At 47.9% G+C, this 18,783-nt stretch overlaps 1 protein-coding gene across 1 annotated transcript in view; it reads right to left on the bottom strand.

The window, feature by feature from the left end:
- Nucleotides 1-10,819: 10,819 nt before the first annotated feature.
- Nucleotides 10,820-18,783, bottom strand: part of DOCK2 (dedicator of cytokinesis 2) — a 406,436-nt gene continuing 398,472 nt past the window's right edge. Inside the window, exons 47-52 of the mRNA XM_084762887.1 lie at nucleotides 17,485-17,622; nucleotides 15,605-15,732; nucleotides 14,490-14,658; nucleotides 13,355-13,475; nucleotides 12,322-12,464; nucleotides 10,820-11,378 (exon numbers count right to left, since the gene is read on the bottom strand). Of these exons, the coding sequence (XP_084619013.1) occupies nucleotides 11,316-11,378; nucleotides 12,322-12,464; nucleotides 13,355-13,475; nucleotides 14,490-14,658; nucleotides 15,605-15,732; nucleotides 17,485-17,622 (762 nt within the window). The 3' untranslated portion in view covers nucleotides 10,820-11,315. The remainder of the gene's footprint in view (nucleotides 11,379-12,321; nucleotides 12,465-13,354; nucleotides 13,476-14,489; nucleotides 14,659-15,604; nucleotides 15,733-17,484; nucleotides 17,623-18,783) is intronic.

Genomic DNA, 18,783 nt, shown 5'->3' with positions numbered 1-18,783 from the left:
TGTATGTAGCATTTTCTTGATTAATGCTTGATAAGGGAGGACTCAGCCCGTCAGGGGTGGTTCCACCTCTGGGAAGGCAGGTCCTGGACTGCATAAAAAAGCAAACTGAGCAAGCCAATAGGAGCAAACCAGTAATCAGCCATCTCAGCTTGGGGTCCTGCTTTTATTTCCCTCTGTGAGAGACTATGGCCTGGTGGTACAGGATGGATAACCCCCTTCCTCCCTAAGTCGCGCTTGGTCATGGATGGTGTTGATCATAGCAACAGAATCAAGCTAGAAGGCTATGACCCTCTGCATCCTAGTCCCTCCACTGAGAAGTCTGCTTTATTCTGAAGACTCAAACAGCCAAGCAAACAGAATGGGGTAGGAATAGCTTACTATTTTTTTTTTCTAGGCCTTGGCAAAGGTTCTGGACACAGTTTCAGCTTAAAGGGTGAAGAAGTCTGACTACGACAGGCTTTCCTGGCTAAGGAGGCCCACTGTTGGGATGGGAGCCTAGTCTACTTGGGCCTACAAAGTCTACCTCCCAGACGCAGCGAGCCATTTGGATGGGAGAGGGCTATTTCCACACCCCGCACCCTACACAGCCACATGGCCAGCTGAGTGCTCAGCATCTCGGCTGACTCTTACCCATGTAAATGAAGTGCGGTGACAGGTTTTAGACTCTGCCTTCCCAAGAGCTGCCAAAGGGGCTGAAGGATGAAGCTTAGCAAGGAGTGCGTATGGAATTAGTTAATTCTCAGTTTGGCCAATGAGAAGCGGAGGATGGACCATTCTCCATCTAGCCTGTCTAGGGATGCCAAGAACAGGCGGGCAGGCACATCTGCTGAGCAGTTGGCTGTCCCTTTACAGTGTGTCACAAGGCTCTGGGCAACCCAGTGATGCACGATCCTGAATTGTGCCCCATATTTCTCTGCTTCACTTCTGTGCTTCATGGACATGCATTCCTCATCCTCAATTTTTAAAAAAAATATCAAAATTTAATCCTTGGGTCGTATATTTAATATTTACTTGAATTACCTGGGACTCTTGTTCAGACCTGGAACTATTGGGGTGGAGTCTTTCTAACCACTTCAGAGTAAGGCTGATGACCTATAAATCATTTGGGGTTGCAAGTTTCTATGGGACTTGGGGCATGATTACAAGCAGGGGTGGATTTTTAAAAGTCTCAGGATAGGATTTGGAGTTGCATTGCATAAGGGTCTTTTCAGTAATACTTTCCTGGCTGTTAGTAGTGAGGGCATCAATAACTCCCAGCATAGTGGTGACCTAACCCTCCATTCCATGGACAAAATGAGGGGCAGGTATAGCAGGTAGTGAGGCATCAAGGTAGCCAGGGTGTTTAACTGGTTACAAATAATGATAATCACAAAACCATGGTGACGGGAGGCCTCTTGGTCACTGTGGAGACCACCCAAATAGAGAGTGACAGGTGAGGGTGGCAGACGGCACAATCTCAAATCAGAGGGCTCTGTGTTTCCTTCTCGTTGCTGTAACAAGTGGGCTCCCATTTAATGGGCTCAAATAACCTCTCGGCTTTCCTTAGTGCCCTCTATGGAACTTACCAGACTAAAATCAGGGTGCTGACAGCAGTGAGTTCTGTCCTTGAGACTCTGGAGGGGAGTCTGATCCTTGTATTTTCATGATCTAAGAGGCTGACCTCCCACCACCCACCAAGCTTAGAAATCACTCCTCTTTGTTCAAAACCATATGTAGGAGCAAGTCCATATCCTTTCATGGAGCTCTTCCTGGACACCCCATTTCCACTTATAAAGATTACCTTTGTGGTAACACTGGGCCCCTGGGTTATCCAGGGATTTGTCCTCCTTTTTTTTTGTTTTTTGCTTTTTTTTGGTTAAAGATTTACTTATTTATTATGTATACAACATTTTACCTGCATGTGTGCCTGCCTTCCAGAAGAGGGTAGTAGAAATAAGAAGCCCTGCTTAGTTTATTCTGTTTGCAACCTCTGTCTTCCTCGGCCCCACTCTCTAGCGCACGCAGGAGCTCCGTGGGGTTTGGATGTGGACATCTTTGGGTCAGGGTAGTACTTTGCTGTTACAGGTGCTGGGAAGTGTAAGCAACTCCATCTCATGCAGCTGCAGAGCCGACTACGCTGAAATCAGGACAGAATATGATTGAAAAGGAAACAAAGTTGTAATGTAGCCAAGGCCTCATTGACTCTTCCTGAGTAAAGTCCAGGCTCTGGTGGAAGAGTAGGTACTAAGACTAGGCTAGTAATGTTGGGGCACACGAGACTGGGCAATATGAACCCCCCCCCCCGCAACCTTCCTGCCTTCCTCTCTGGTCAGAGGGAAACAGCATCATCTTTCTTGGTGGTCTCACTTGAACCACTGGCCAAGTGCATTGAAGCTTCTTCCCCTACAATGTTGGTCTTACCATTGACCTCGTTGCCTCCACCCGGTGAGAAAAGTCAGAGCTCAGTGCAGCCTGGAAGGGAATGAAGTGTCACGCTTTGGGAAGATATAGCTTGCAAGCAAAAAGGCTGAAGGATCTGAGTTCTGGGAGGCTGGGAGGCTGAGAGTCGGGGTGGGGACGGGGGGGAGGGGTAGGGGGATGGGGCTTGCAGGGAGCTAACACATAGGAGGTTGTGGAAGTCATACCTGGATGAAGAAGAGTTTATTAGCACAAAGGCACATATTCCTGATACAATGCCATGACACACATGATTTTCTGAGATGCTCTTTGCAGCTGAGCCTCCTGTATGTAATCTACAGTGAATGTAGTGGATGCCAAAACTTTCTTGGTTTACTCAGTACTACTGCTAAAGAAGGCTCAGAGAGTAGGGACTTGCCGTGGATTTACTATGGACAGCCTGAGAATAGATATCTGATTACCTTCCCAGGGAAGGATCTATAGGAGTGTGTGTGTGTGTGTGTGTGTGTGTGTGTGTGTGTGTGTGTGTCTTTTAGTAATACTTTCCTGGGTATTACACACACACACACACACACACACACACACACACACACACACACACATATGGACAAGAGGAATGTGTTGGCAAGGAGTACTTGTACTGTAGGTAAAAATGTCTCCTTCATCCTTCAGTCTCTACAAATATATTTGGGAATAGGGTCTCTGTGAGTATAATCAAGTTAAAATGAGGCTGTACTGGGTTGGAGTAGGCTGTAAATCTAATCCTTATAAGCCGATTTGGAGTCACAGAGACACAGGTACACAGAGGGACAGTGACCAGGTAGAGATAGAGGGAGAATTAGGAAGAGTGCAGCCATGACAGCCAAAGAGCCCCAAGCACTGCAGCCAGCACCAAGCATCTTCTTTAGAGCTCCAACACACAGACTTCAGACTGCCATCCCTGAACCTGGGAGAGCACATTTGGGTTAACAACTGAAGCCTTTTGTTGTTTGACTATAGCTTGTCCAGCAGTTATAGGCAAGGGACACAGGATGGTGCACTAGTGACAGGCTTCCATGGCCAATGTTTGGATTCCCCAGACTTTCTATCTCTGGGACAGTCACCTGACAGAAACCATTTAAAGTCCTCCTTTGAGAGGCTTCATTCTGTGGTCATGTGGCTCCATGATTCCTGGCTACTACCTGGGGCAGCCAGGAAGAACAGGACTAACAGATGACAAAATACATGTGTCCAGGGCACACCCCAGGGATCTACTTCCTCCAAGCAGAATCTACCTTATTTTTCAACACTTACCACTTATATCGTCAAACCACTAATACATTAAGTGATTTATTAAATCATTTTTGGTGGTTTGAATGAGAATGAGCCCCATAGGCTTATATGAGTGTTCAAATGAGTGGTTAGTCACCAGCTGATGGAAGTGTTTGGGAAAGATTAAGAGGTGTGGCCTTGTAGGAGGAGGTGTGCCACTGGGGGAAATACTTTGAGGCTTCAAAAGCCCACATTATTTCCACTTCTCTCTCTTCCTATATATATATATATTTTTTTTTCTTTGTGGTTGTATCTCAAGATGTAAGCTCTCATCTACTGTTCCAGTGCCATGGCTGCTGAGCTGCTGCCATGCTCCCTGCCATGATGGTCATGGACTCTAGCCCTCTGAAACCATAAGCTCCCAAAAAACACTTTATTCTATAAGTTTCCTTAGTCACGGCATCTTATCACAGCAATAAAAAAGTAAAATAGCCCTCATGATCTAATCACACTGGAAGCCCAGTGGCTGACAACTAAGCCCTCGGCACATGTTTCTACGGAGGGCACTCTACATTCAAGTCATAACAGTATTGAGAGCTGGATCTGATACCATAAAAGCAGGTTTCCTTATATCAATGTAGATAATGGATTTCCAGTTTTGGAGACGCAGGTACCTATACCTAACCATCAGATTCTAGGTGAATTAATCTTCATAATAGGCAGCAGGCAAGACAGAAAATCAGAGTGCCCTGAACCACACTGACTGATGGATTACTGTGTTCCTAGAAGTCAAATCAATGAACAGCTTCTTAGCTTGTTCATACATACATACATATACACATACATAATATGGATGTGCATACATATGTATATGTGTATACACACAATACGTGAAAATTAGCTATGGCAATAAGAAATTTTAATGCCTTCATTCGGCTTGCAGATGCAAGTGAAGGCCCAATGGTTATGGAGGCTGGTTCATTCAGAGAAGTCTTGGCAGTCCATCTGCATCTTTAGCAAATAAACTTCTGCCTTTTTCCCCAAGGGAAATTCTGGCTGGTAACCAGAGCAGGGGGAAAAAACATGTGGATTTCTCAAAGATTAGTAAATAGGAATCTGAAGTGACATCAAGACCAGGACACTTAAATCTCTGTTCTGGTCCTGATGTTAGGGAGACTCCATGGAGAGCAAATAGTAAGGGGGTCGGCCTGATTCCTTGAGGTGTACACATACATCTGTCTGTTGACCTGTGCTGTAAACCTCGTAACATAAGGAAGTCTAAGTGGAACTTCCTACATAAAGAAGTCCCAGAAATGATGCCTTTGAAGATCTGAAAAGTAGGAGTAATTGTCCCCATAGGCCTTCCCTTCCATCACTCTATCTCAAGTGCCTTTGACTGAGGAGAGGGGACAGCCATTGGTACTAACAGATGTTTTTTATGGGTTTGCTGGTTTGCTTGGGACAGATTAGCAATCTCTTCTGCTTGGTGATGGCTGCTCACCTGCTGGATACTGAATGCTTCCTGCTCCACCTGATTATAACAGGAACATTCTCCTCAGGGATCTGGTTTATAGGAGCACTTATCGCATTGTTCCACTGTGTTGATAACACCTTGCTCATTAACATGGTAGTTGTGGAATGTCAGGCGCCCTGCATCCCTATTCCTGTTAAGGGGTTTATGGGAAGGGGCACAGAGGCATGGGGCTCACTGGCTTTATCTGGAATCTTATCACTCAGAAGCACCCCATGGGGTAGGAAGTGGCGCAGACTTTTGAAGGCTCAGGCTAGGTACTAGTGGAGAGGAGCATAGGACTGGGTAAAGGAATCAAGTGCAGACTACAGGAAACACTATGAATAACGGGTATCACAGACATAGCATCTCCAAAACTTCCGAAACCTAAAGAGCCACATCACGAGAGAAGAATCCCTTCTTACTATCTCCTCTGAAGAGCCTTGGGTTTGAGGTCCTGGTCTGTATCAGTTTGCTATGGAAGCTGTCAGAAACATCAAGAGCAGAGTCTCTTAAAGAATAGACATTTGACATCTAGGATCAGGGTGTCAGCATGGATGATTCCTTCTAAGGGCCATGAGGAGGAATCTAACCCATGCCTCTCTCTGTCTGATGTGGCTTGCTGGCTACTTTGGCTGTCCTGTCACTGTCTACATTCACCTGTATGCTTGTGTTCACATTCCCTCCTTTCATAGGAAAATCAGTAATATTGAATGATCACCTGTTTTAACGACTCTGCTTCCAAAATGGTCACATCTTGAGGTACTAGGGTTTGTGACATCAGCATGTGAACTTGGAGGGGATACAAACCAAACCGTGATGCTTGCAGGGTAGGAGAAGAGGAAAGACCTCAATCACTGAGCACGGTAAATTCCACTCTGAATAGAGCTGGGACTGCCTGCCACCCAGCTTCTGTGGCCTCTCATGACTGGAGACCAAGAGTCCTGAGTGACTGACAACACGGAGACCTAGACTGTTATTATCCAGGGAGAATATGCTCAGAACCAGTGAACTCAGTGGCCTGTTTCTGAGCACTCTCAAGCCCACTAAAGATAGTCATCAGGCAATGAAAGTAGCCTAAGGAAAAAGGGCCGAGCAATTAAAGGCAAGGAACCCTTTGAAGACGACAGAGCTGAGTCACCCTGCTCGACAAACTATGCAGGCCAGATGAAATGCCGTGTAGGTCAGGGAAATGTTGATTGGATGGTGGAGGAAGAAAATGGCAAACGTTTCTTATAGCATTGATCTCTTTGCAATGATACCATAGCTTGTACCACAAATATTATTTTCTGTTGCATATGAGTCATAACTGGCCACCACCTTCAAATGGATATTGTGACTAATTGGACTTGATCAGAAAAATGGAGGAGTCGGGTGACTGACAAGAGCAGGATGCATCAGGAGGGTTCTGAGGATGCTGATGCATCAGAGCATTTCATACCCCAGCCCTCTGGCCCTAACAGACATCATGGTTTGCTGAGCTTCCAGCTGCCTTCTCCATCCCAGTATCCAGTGCAATCAACTGCTTCTGTGTAGCTCCTGTGCTCCTGCCACCGGGGCTGCCAGTTGCTTATTGGGGATGTTAGGTTTGCTTTCCCATTTGCTTCTGCAGAGCCACTGGCTACACCAGTTATTGGTTTCTCAGGCAAGCCTTGGCTATGAATACTTTACCACCTTGTAGGATATGGGATCAAACAACCCAGAACCACAGCCTCTGTAGGATGTGCTGGTATATGATTGAGAAACAATAGACTTGTGTAAGAGAAGGCTGTGCAAAGACATCCCCCCTCATCTGCCTCCCTTGTACAGACTATGGTGGGGGGAGGTTTTCATCCAGCCTGTCCTCAGGTGTCCTGCTCTGTGATGCCTTACAAGCTGAATCTCCCTGTGGCTTGCTGCAAAGCTGAGCACAGCATGCTGACCAAAAAGCAATGGGCTTTTAGTCATGATCTGAGGGTCTGTTTTCTAGCTTGTTGAAGCTACCCAGGTAAGCATAGGTACCCAGGGTTTGGATAGGAATAGTAAACAGATGCGTGCCAGGCTGTCTGGAGAAGGAAGCTATACTCATTTTTATACACTTGGAAAGATGTTGGATTCCTTCAATTTCTCCTCCACTTTTCTGACATGAGCTGGAAAATCTGGAAGGAGGACTGCTGAGATCCATTCCGTGCTTCAGGATAAAGCTAAGAGCGACCCTTAGGAGACAGGATGTGGTGCCCTGGATCATACTAAAGTGTGGGGGGGGGGGATGATGTTGTCTGTGTCTTGAAGGCAGGAAATTTAAAGAGTGAGCAGAGAGTGTCTCTGACTAGACTGCCCAGAAAGACTTGAAGTCAGGCCAACCTAGAGTCCCCTTTAGGTTCCGCTGATCTCAGCTGCGAGGCCTTGAACCATTCGCTGAGCTAGAGGGTTGGGTGAATTGACCTCTCAGGGTCTGTGCTGGTTTGTGTCTGGAATGTCCCACCGACTCATGGTTTTGAATACTCTGCCCCCAGTCCGCGCTGCTGTTTTGAAGTCTGTGGAGGCCTCAGGAGGTGGGGTCTGGCTGGTGGAAGAGGTCACTAGGGTGGGACTTTGAAGGTTACCTGCTTCTGGCTTCCCTATTTTCTACGCTTGCTGGCAGGCTACCGGGCCAACAGCTCCAGCCTAGGCTTTCCCCACCATAACGAACTGAAATCCCTCTGAAGCCATGAGCCCAAACCAAGCCTTTCCTCTCTTAAGTTGTTTCAGAAACTATTTTTCTCACATCAGTGCCCTATTCCCAACCAACCCCCCCCCCGGAAGTCCTTTCCTGTGGGAATTCTGAAGATATGCACCCCCAACATTACTAGTTGGTTTTGGACAGACCTGGCTTACAATTAGGGGGCACCTGGAGGTCTAAAATGACACCTTCATCATAGCATGGGTGTCACCATCAGCATGATAGGGGACAATGTACCTACAAGTGTGGGCTGGGATATTAGCATCTGGAAGCAGGCTGTCAAACATAAAAGTGAATTCACAGAGGTGGGTACGCCCCTCTCTTGGTGACATCACAAACCTTCTAGCCCTGAAGTGGTTGCACGTGTCTCTCTGAAGCTTGTGCACTAGAAACGAAATCCTCAACCTTTGTATTGATGGTATGGGTGAATCAGATCGTTCATGGTGATTAAAATTAGGTAAAATCATAGGAGTGGGGACCTCAGTTGATAAGAAGGACCACTCAACCCAGCATGCTTGTTCTGCCTCATCATGTGACTCTCCCTACTAGGCCATGGTCCAGCAGGAGGGCCTCACTGGACCCCGAGCAGATGCCAACACTGCACTCCTGGACTTCCCTGAGGCTAGAACTGTAAGAAAGATGCTTGGTTTTTTTTTTCCTTTATATATTTCCAAGTTGCAGGCATTCAGTTATTGTAGCAGTAAAGAAATGAAAGCTCTTGCCTTTTCATACCAGTTTGAGTGACACCCTGCTTGATGTGAGGCTTTAAGAAAAGCCACAGACAGAATTCTGCCAAACAATGGGCAAACTTAGATGCAGGCAGAGTCGATGGCGAGCCAAACTCTGCCAAGACAGGGTAAGCAAGTCCTCAGTAGTTCCTGCCTCGTGAATATGTCTGGCAGAGAGTTTGGTCTAGAAAGCCGAAGCTGATGCTCCAACGTTATAGAGAATGTTGGGTGACTGTTCAGGCAGTAAACTGTCACAGTCATTTTTCCATTTTGGAAGCTGCTAACCTGCACTGCTGGTTCACACAGGCATTTAAGTTCTATTCCTTCTCAAGTCTCTGATGGGGGTTGAAGACCAGATAGTTTAGTCTTGCAATCAAGTGTAGTTGGTTAGGGGATAAGATCTTTTTAGATTAAGATAGACGATTTACGTTAATAGAGATGAGATGTGATAGGTATTGATTTCCATTCAGAAATTTAGACCCAGCAGGATAGGAAAGATGTTTGCTTCAAGTTTGCCAAGTACAAAGAGCCAACTCACTATGAATGTAACATTTACATAAAAAGAAAGAAAGAAAGGAAAGGACACACAGAGTGAGTAGCCGGCCAAAAGCATCTGTAGCGCATCTAGTTGTCATTGTTTTTACTAGCATGGTTGTGCATATTGGTGTGTAGCCGTGACACCTGAATATCTGGCAAAGTGCCAAGCCTAACCCCCTCCGTCCCCTCCGCCCCCCCCTGCCCCCCCCCCGCCCCACCAATGACAGTCCTCAGATGTGATTTGATGATTTAACGCCTGAGTGATGGGTGAACAGGAGCCTATGGGTTTCCCTTTTTGCTCTGTTTTACGGGGAAAGAAACAGAGTCCCTTTCAGACCCAGTAAAGAACTTCACAGGTCTCGGTAGTTTTAGGAAGGCAGAACTTGGGAATGTTACTATTACAGCAGCCCTGTTGAAGAGCAAGCAGGAAGTGATTGGAGGCACAGAATCTTCCATTACAGCCATAGAAACAGCCTCCGCATCTGTTGTGCATGCCTCCCCGGTGAGAAGCAATTGAACCTGCAGTCTGTGATGGGCTTGTGTCTGTCTGGAGTTACAGGGAATGGGGACCGGTTTTCCTTTGCTTGTTGAGATGCTTTCCCTAGTCACTGGAAGCCCTTCTGTTTGAAGGTTAAGCTCTGGGATTCTGTCAGTTTGTGGTGATAGGAAAACACAAAGCCATGGACTTCAAACTTAGAGCTGAGAGAGCAAACGGGATTGGAAAGAACCATCAAGTATGATGGGGGGGGGGGACGGCCTGTGATGTCTGCATCTGCATGGGAGCTGTGACGATGTGGTCCTCTGCTCATGCGTTGGCAAGGATTTTTTAAGGTGGAGCCAGAGGCATTTCGAGCTTTGCTTTCTTTAGGAAGACAAAGCTGTCTGATGCAGCCCGACCTCTCACAGCTACCATAGCAAGGCAGCAGTAGGAAGCCAGAGCAGCCAGTGGCACAGACTGGTATGCTGGTATGACACGGGTCACCAGGACTCAGGATCTCTTGGGCACTTAGGGGTGCTGGAGTATTAGATAGTGAGGAAGGATTCTGGGGAAAAATTTTGCTTCCCATTCGGGTGCTGGAACCAGTGTTGCATTTCCTAGTCTTAGGTCACTTCTGCCTGTGCCTCAGTTTCTCCATCTGGAAAATAAGCATACCCACCTTTTACAGTTGCCTATTAAGCTTTAGGAAAATTTGTTGTTGTTGTTGTTGTTGTTGTTTTGAGACAGGGTTTCTCTGTGTAGCCTTGGCTGTCCTGGACTCACTTTGTAGACCAGGCTGGCCTCGAACTCACAGCGATCCGCCTGGCCTCTGCTTCCCGAGTGCTTGGATTACAGGTGTGCACCACCACACCCAGCTATAGGAAGTTTTGTTTTTGTTTTTTTAATCATTTTATCTTATCTTTCACTGGACTGCAGGGATTCAGCATCTAAGACATGGCCATCCACCCCCTAGTGCTGAACCTACGTTGCCATTCACTTGGACTTCCACAAAGGTACAGCCTGTGCGCAGGCCCCTCTCTACACAGCTGTGAGGCAGGAGAGGTTGTCATCTCCCTAGCTCCTCCTCCTTTGGCTGCCATCTGAGAAGCTTCACCAGGAGGGACAGCATGGCATTGAGAGAGCCTCCCTTACTGCCATATTCCCCTGGGCTGCTTTCTCCCCAGTCCTTCAGCGACAGACTCAGGCAACAAGGTGTATTTGAGCCATGGGATCATTTTTAATGTCAGTCAGAAAGAGCAACACTTTGGAGATGATCAAGTAGAAAGGGACGTATTAAAAAAAATGTGGAAGTACAAAAATGTTAACTGAAAATAGAACATTTAGAAGCTTTTCTTTCTTTCTTTTTTTTTTTTTTTTAAGTGCCGAGATTTAGGAATGAAACAAAAGACAGCTCCTTCTAGCTGCGAACCTGAGTTATGACGTGTGTGCCCTGGATGCTGGGGAGAGCATCCATCTGTCCCATGCTGGTTCCTTGAGGTCCAAGAATCCACAGTGAGGCTTTTCTTGTGTGTTGAGCCATCCATCACCATGGTGGTGGCCACAGGAGATGCAAGGCGTGTCGTCACTTGAGTTCTGGAGGATCCACTGTGATCTAGCCTCTGTCTCTTAGAGAGCTTTGTCTGCTTATGGGACTCCAAGGTCATGTGCATGCCTCTCCCTTAGAGCTCCCACAGTGCTCTGCGCAGCAGCGCCTCACAGGTCTGTGGACACGAAGTCTGGGGGCTGCTTGCCTTCTTCACTGGACTTACTGGCCAGCTTTGAGGGAAGACACACAAACACATCAGCAAGATGGGATTCTTATATGCATCACCATGAAGCACCCCAGACCCCACAACCTTTGACTTATATCTAAAGACAAGTGATCAGAAGAAGTTGCTATGACCTTGACCTTGAGTTTTTGTCAGAAAGCTGCTTCGGGGAAGTTTCATAGACCCTGCTCCCCCTTGCTAGCTGTGTGAATTCTGCACATGGCTGAGCTAACTCCGTGAGCCTGGCCAAAAAAAAAAAAAAAACCTTCTGGAACAGAGGAGGATCAAACAGGATAAAGACAGGAAAGTGCTTAGCATGGTGCCTGACTCACACTCGCAGATTCTCAGGCAACCTGTGATTTTTATAGTATCTCAGCTCTGATTCATAGTGCCAGGAGGATCGGAAGTACGTCTGTACCTTCTTGATCCCAGACAAGGACCGACAGGGTAACAACAGGAGATGGGACTTCAAGAGTCAGTAATTCAAAACCAACTTTTAATTTGAAGGATTTTTCTTTTTTTTTTTTGGTAATGTAAATAGAATAGAAAAATGCTTTGCCCCACCCCACCCCCTCAAAAGTACTCTTAGTTTCGGAAGATATAGCTGACTGCTGGGGCTCGAAGAGGATCTCCAAAATAGAGGGTAAGTCAGGGCTAGCCATCAACTAGTTCTGAGGTCCCGGAAGCACCTGCCTCACCGGAACTGGGCTCAGTCCTACTCAGAGGAGCTAACTGGAGCCCTAAGAAGCATTGTATGGTGGGCATTGTCGGACAGCTGCCCCAGCATAGGATCCCTGGCCATGCTCTGCAGGGAGCAGCCAAAGGCACGCGTACCCACAGGCAAAAAAATATACACACCTGTGTAGACCCCCCCATCTCCCCTTCTGCTATTCTCTCCCTGTGCTCCCTCAGTACCCCTCCCCCCTTTTTCCAGACACTGGCATCCTCACCATGGTCTTGAAGAACTGATTGACTTTCTTCTTTTTCAGGGTCTTCTTGTCACCGTCGGAGATATGGAAAAAGGTCTGGCTCAGGCGAGGGGATGTGTTGGCCTCATCCAACCCAGGCACGCCTGCCATAGAGAGCGTAAGGGCTGCAAAGTACCCAGACATGAGTGAGCGGGTTCAGGAGAGAGGTAGGTCCCAGGGGACAGGATGAGTATCTTAGGCCTAGGGCTGTTCTTTGGGTGGTCCAGATGTGTCTGGATAGAAAGAGGGATGAGACGGGGAGGGCCCCTGTGTGGGCTGATACCTTCAGGGAACGCATGACTGAGTCTGAACTCTGAGTCCCACTGACTAGTTGGTCTGTACAGGAGGTTGACATTCAACGCATTGGTTTGAATGTGCAGCACTGGGGAGGGTGGTATTTCAGATGTCTTTTCTGTCATGCACTGTTCAGCCCCAAGGGGGCAGCACCAGTTCTGTCTTGTTCAGTTCTGCCCAGCCCAGGGCACAGAGCCTGCCTGCATGGAGCAGCAGACATTAGAAGTAGATGCATAGATGTTGAGTTCCTGGCTGTGTGTGGGGGCCTCCCTCAGTGAATGGAAAGTGAGTCAGGGATATCCTGTATCCCTGGACAGTAAGACATGAGCACAGGTGGGTATCATCTACACACTGAACACAACCATTAGATGCTGTGGCAAGCTTTGTAAATCTACAAGGAGTCTTCTTGGTCAGCAGAGGTGCCATGGACCTTAGAGATATGCCGGAGGCACATTCCTGGACCCGGAGGGACTGCTGCCTGCAAATGCAGGGATTCTTGGTGGTCCCAGAGGGACAGCAGACTTCCCTTCTGTCCCAGTAGAGCTTGATCACATGGGTCCTCCAGTGGGGGATGCCGAGGGAGTGCAGAAGCCATGGGCTTCTGGCCCCAGATACCCAGCCTGCCTTGCTCTATAGAAGTAGCTCACATCCTTCCTCTCCCTGACAGCTCGGCAACTCACAGGACCTCTTCCCCCAAAGTTGGCTGTGGCAAATGCATTACCTGGGATGGTGGGCATGGACTGGCTGGCAAAACTCATCTGAGAGAGGACAGACACCCTGGTGGGGATGGCTGCATGCTCCGAGAGATTGGTGTCACTCATGAACTCGTGCTTTCTGGACAGCTGGATGAATATAAAACACGCACACACACACACACACACACACACACACACACACACACACACACACCACAAGGGCTTAGCATAGGGCAAATATAAGTCCTCAAAGGTCAGGGGAAAGTGCTTCAAGTGGCTTCTGTGGACCTGGCAGCATAGATAGCTCATTCTTATACCATTCCATGTCAGCCTGCCTAATGTGGTTGTGTAGGCTGCCTATTGTATAACACCAGGAGTGCTGGAGAGGGTCTATTCGGTTAGACTATCTGGTGAATGGTGCTCTGGGAGCATAGAAGACGTGCTATGCTATCCCTTCAGAGACCCATTAGGAAGTTTATGGGGTCTCTTTGAATCAGCCCCCCGCCCCCCGACATAATGGCAAATGCTCACTCCCTTGCAGTTCCTAAACAGGCTTTTAACAAACCTTTCTCTTGAACTCAGGGCTGTATGATACCAAATCTCTTCATTAGTAAATATTAGTGTTGAACTTCTTTTTTGGATAAAAGCTTACTTTGTATATGAGGCTGCCCTGAAATTCACTATGTAGTCAAGGCTGCCCTCCATCTCTAGCAATCCTCTTGCCCCAGGCCCCCCACACTGATTATATAACTATATATGGTTATATTTTATACAGAATACATATCATGTATATATATTTTATACAGAATGGCATAAAACACATATAGTAACCATATATGTTATTAACTTATAAGACTCCACACACACATAAAGCATGGCATGCTGAAGCACAGTGGAGCCAGGTCAGCCACAAAGGAAAAGGATTGAGGTCCCAGGCTGCCTTCCTCTGCAGTGGATGTTCAAGCTCTGCAGTCTGGTGGCTTGGGTTCAAATCCTGCCTATGGAGCAGGACTACATGCTCTGCCTCATACTGGGCAGCTTCCTTCCTCTAAGACCCACTGTGGTGAGGGAGCCAGGCCACATAGTCCACCCTCTCGGGAGACCCGGGCTGCGTGGCACAATGTCCTGAAGAGCCGGGGAGAACCTGGCACCTCTGCTTACCCGTTTCAGCTCTGACTCGTTCGCTGTCTTCTCATCTGCAAACACCACGCTGCTCCTCTTGGTCCTCTTCTTGGAGCGCCGCAACTTGACCTCTGGCAGAGTGCTCCCTGGGGAGATGGGCTCCTCCTCCACTTTGGGAGTCTTGGGTGCTGCTGACTCTAGGTCAAAGCTGAAGGTGATGAGGAGGAGCAATGCAAACTGTAGTTAGAGCCTGGGGGTGGGGGTGGGGAACCTAAGAGAACCTTCCTGCTGACTGAGCTATCACTGCAGGGCTGAGGTCAGGTCAGTTATCTTGATAGCAAATTGAGAAAGTCGCTCATCCACAAACACTCAAAATGACGGTTAGAATGGCTGAAGGTGGTAGACCACTAAAAGCAAGCGGGGATGGCAAGGAGATGAAACTGGTTAAAATGTGGCTCAAATCCAGGCACTTCTGCTCGCCTTTTAGCTGAATGGCTCTGAGTAAGTCCCTTTGGCTTCTCTGAGCCACCACTTGCTCAGTAAGTGGGGATATACACCAACCTGAACAGTGGTCCTGGTGCCTGAATTCTGAACATGTGGTGCCTATGATGCATAGAGGAAGACCCACAGGGCTCCAGGACAAAACGAGGGACGAGGCAGGAGGTGTGGGTGATATGGGAGGGCACATACTACTGTGGGGGTGACGTGGGCAAGATGGGACCCCTGTTAGAGGAAAGAGCATTTACAATGTGGCCTAGGGGAGAGATGCTGTCTGCAGACAGCAGTGGGTAAGGAACCCAGTGGTAGTGGTGTCGGCAGGTAGGGAGGGGGTTGAGGGATAGCTGCAGTGAGTTCTGGGTTCTTGGGAAAGCCGCCAGCCTTTCTCAGGTGCCAAGGATGCTTTTAAAAAAATGGCGCCAGCCAGCTGCAATCTTAGGAGGCAGAGGCAGATGGATCGCTGTGAGTTCGAGGCCAGCCTGGTCTACAAAGCAAGTCCAGGACAGCCAGGGTTACAGAGAGAAACCTGTCCTAGAGAAAAAGGCACCAGCCAAGGCAACCAATTGAGTGGCTCTGAGGCTTTCCTGAGGTCCCAGCTGGGGGAATAAAGCGAACAGGAAGGAGGCCTGGGCCAGGAGCTCCAGGAGGGGGCTGACCTCTCTGGCGTAGCCTTGCTGGGGGTGCTGCAGTCAGAGTTCATGGAGGCCAGAGAGATGATGGACATCTGCCTGTAGGAGCGCAGCATAGACCTGGGGCGGCCCACTCTCCGGTCATCGAAGTCAGGCTGCCGGTAGGAAAACAAATGGTGAGCAGCCAGCAGAGCAGGGCCTTGCAATCTGAGCCCTTCTCCTCCTCTGGACAGAGTGGAACAGGGGGGCCAAGGGGCATCAAAGCAAAGCTCCCTAGCCAGCAGGACCACAGGCCTGCAGGATAAACACTAGCAGCCTCACTCCCAGGGGAACAATTGCTAGTCCTTAAGATTCCCCATGTGAGGCAGCATCTGTATTATTCAGTGGCCTCATGGACCATCTTTCTTTATGCTAATGAGAGGGCTTGAGATGAGGCTGGTCTGTGCCAGGGAGACCAACCCTGTAATTACAGGGCTGAGACTTTGAACCATATATTATCAACTCAACCTCCAGGCAGGAGACAGGGGACAGAGACGAATCTCCAGCCCATAGCCAATGATTCATTCAATCTTGGCTGAGTAGTGAAAGCTCTGGGAAAAAAACCTCCACGCTTAAGCTCTATTGAGCTCCATAGTAGGTAAGCACACGCCAATGTGCCCGAGGGTGATGTGTCCTGACAACATGGAAGTTTCATGTTTAGGACCCTGACCTACCTCACTCTATGTGTCCTTTACCTAGCTCCTCTTGATCTGTGTCCTCAACTGAAAGCTTCAGTGAAGAAGTGCACCGGTTCATGAGATCACATCCCAATAAGTTTGTTGTTAAGTTGAAAGTGTAATCTGAAAAGGCATGGTGTCTACCCAGACTACCAAGTACCCTAGCTAGCAATGCCACACTTTGTGGCATATTGGCTGCCTACCCCATGGGCAGCCTCTCTACCCACGGCTGCCTGGGAGTTGCATGTACGTGCCCTAATCCAGAGTTTTCCAAGAGTGCTTGGCCACACAGATCTAGCCCTAGAAAGATCAGAATCTGACTGCATATTGCTTTTTTAAATCATGGCAAAGTTGAAAAATTGTTGAGTCACTGGAATCAGGATTTGTAGTGAAATACATTATAAATACACTATAAGTCCCCAAACGTATAATCATTGTGTGCAGAAGTGTGGGGCCTAGAGTTTATGGCTGGTGTCTAAACTGGGGGGAAGGACTGTGGCTGGTGTCTAAACTGGGGTGGGGGGGAAGGATTATTCTATCAGCCTGGAAAGTCTGGCCTCAATCCAACTGTTTAACTTCAGAATTGTGCTTTAGGAAGAGAGTGTGGAAAAGGTCAACTTGTTGCTGCTTAGAAGAAAAACTATCCGGGTTCAGCCCTGGGCCCTTCTTGGAACTATGGCTCTTCTCTGGGTGTCTATAGATCAAGAAGGTTGCAACAGACAATCTTCAAGGTTCCAAAAAGCTCTGATATTTGAGGATTCCTCTGTTTGTGAAAGGCAAGACACTGTCTCAGAGGGTGATAGCCAGGGTCTTCTTCAAGCTGTGGGGTACAGTGGCTTTGGAGACAATGCAGGTGGCTACACACCCTGGCCTTTACTTAACCTGGGGGCTTTTGGTAAGTTATTTAATGTCCTTGAATAAAAAAAAATGATATATTAGGACTTAAAAAGCATTGCTACCTGCCTAAATCAATCAGTTGTTATACATCAACTGGATTTATAGAAGGCCAAGCACATACTAAATGCTTCATTCATGTAACCATTATAACTATACGGTTCCTTGGCTAACTGGTAGTTCCATAGGTCCAATGTATAACAACTGATTTCTCTTTAGGGGTGTTTCCCCATGCCAGTCCCTTTCAGCTCTTATTCCCACAGTCCTCTCTGCTCCCAGTCACAGGACTACTCATACCATCTCTCGGACGCCATACTCCTTTTCCACCTTCATTTTCAGGTTCTTGAAGCACTCCTCCATCCGGTCATGGAAGGGGCGCAGGTTGTCCGACACCCTTTTCTCATGGATCTTAATCCCAGCTCCTAGGAAGGGGATCTGAAAAGAGAGGTGGTAAGTGAAGGGCCTCGGCGTAGGCGCTAGCTCAAGAACTCAAGTTGACTTGCTAACTAACTCTTCCTGGGGAGTTTTCGGGCGCTCAGAGACTCCCACGGTCCTTGAGACAGCTGTAGCCTTAATATGTGTCATGCAGGGGAACAGTGACCCCAGCCACTCTTGTTTCCCTGGAATCATGGTTGTCCCAGGCATTAGAGGCCACAGACAGAGAAATCTGAGTCCTCCAAAATCTGACAAAGAGTCAGAGTTCAGAGAACAGAAAAGAAGGAGCCCCTGCGGCCTTGAGTTACAGCCTTGCTTAAGAAGTACTCAGAAGTACAAAGGTGATGCTATGACGATAAGCCAGGCAATAGGTGAGAGCGGAGAGAGAGAGAGAGAGGCCACAGAACATCTTATACACTGTGCGGCCCAGTTACACTCTTCATGGCCGCCGAACAAAGCTATGAGTGTGCTGGTATCAGAAAGTTTTTATTAGTAGAGGGTTTTCTAGAAAGTGTTGTCAAATCTCAGGAAGATGAGTGGTGAGGGAAGAACAGGTTAGGAGAGGTGCAGTTTGCCTTAAGAGGGAGGTCAGTCACATCCCCTTGATGGGGAGGCCTGGTGGCATTCAGAGGAGGGATAGCAGGCTACCAAGAAGAGACTTGATACCCTATGAGCATATACAGGGGGAGGATGTCCCCCTCAGTCACAGACATAGGGGAGGGGAGTAAGGGGAAAGCAGGAGGGAGAGAGGAATGGGAAGATACAAGGGATGGGCTAACAATTGAGATGTATATGAATAAATTAACAAAATATTTTTTAAAAAAAAAAAGGGAGGTCAGTGCACTGACCCTTACAGTGCTGGGAGGGGAGGAACAGAGCTCCAGAGCTCATGGCTAGAAGGAAATTTTGAGAAAGTTAATTGCATTACCCTCTGATGAAATAGCTAAGACCGTGAGGATAGAGGATAGACTCTTTTTAGAAAAACAAACCCCCCACCACCAGGGCGGGGTAAAGGCATTTCTGTCTCCTCCTAGATATCCTGAGAGAAGAAGTGAAGAGAGAAACACACTCTGCAGCGAGATGTGCACTCAGCTGTAAACGTGCCCTAGCGTGTGTAGGAGGAAGGTAGCTGGAGGCTGGAACTGACCTCCAAGAGCAGAG

This window comes from Acomys minous (assembly GCF_964271855.1).
Source record: "Acomys minous genome assembly, chromosome: 16".
NCBI lineage: Eukaryota > Metazoa > Chordata > Mammalia > Rodentia > Muridae > Acomys > Acomys minous.
Note: the sequence above shows the minus strand (reverse complement) of the source record. Positions and strands in the feature narration are given on the sequence as shown.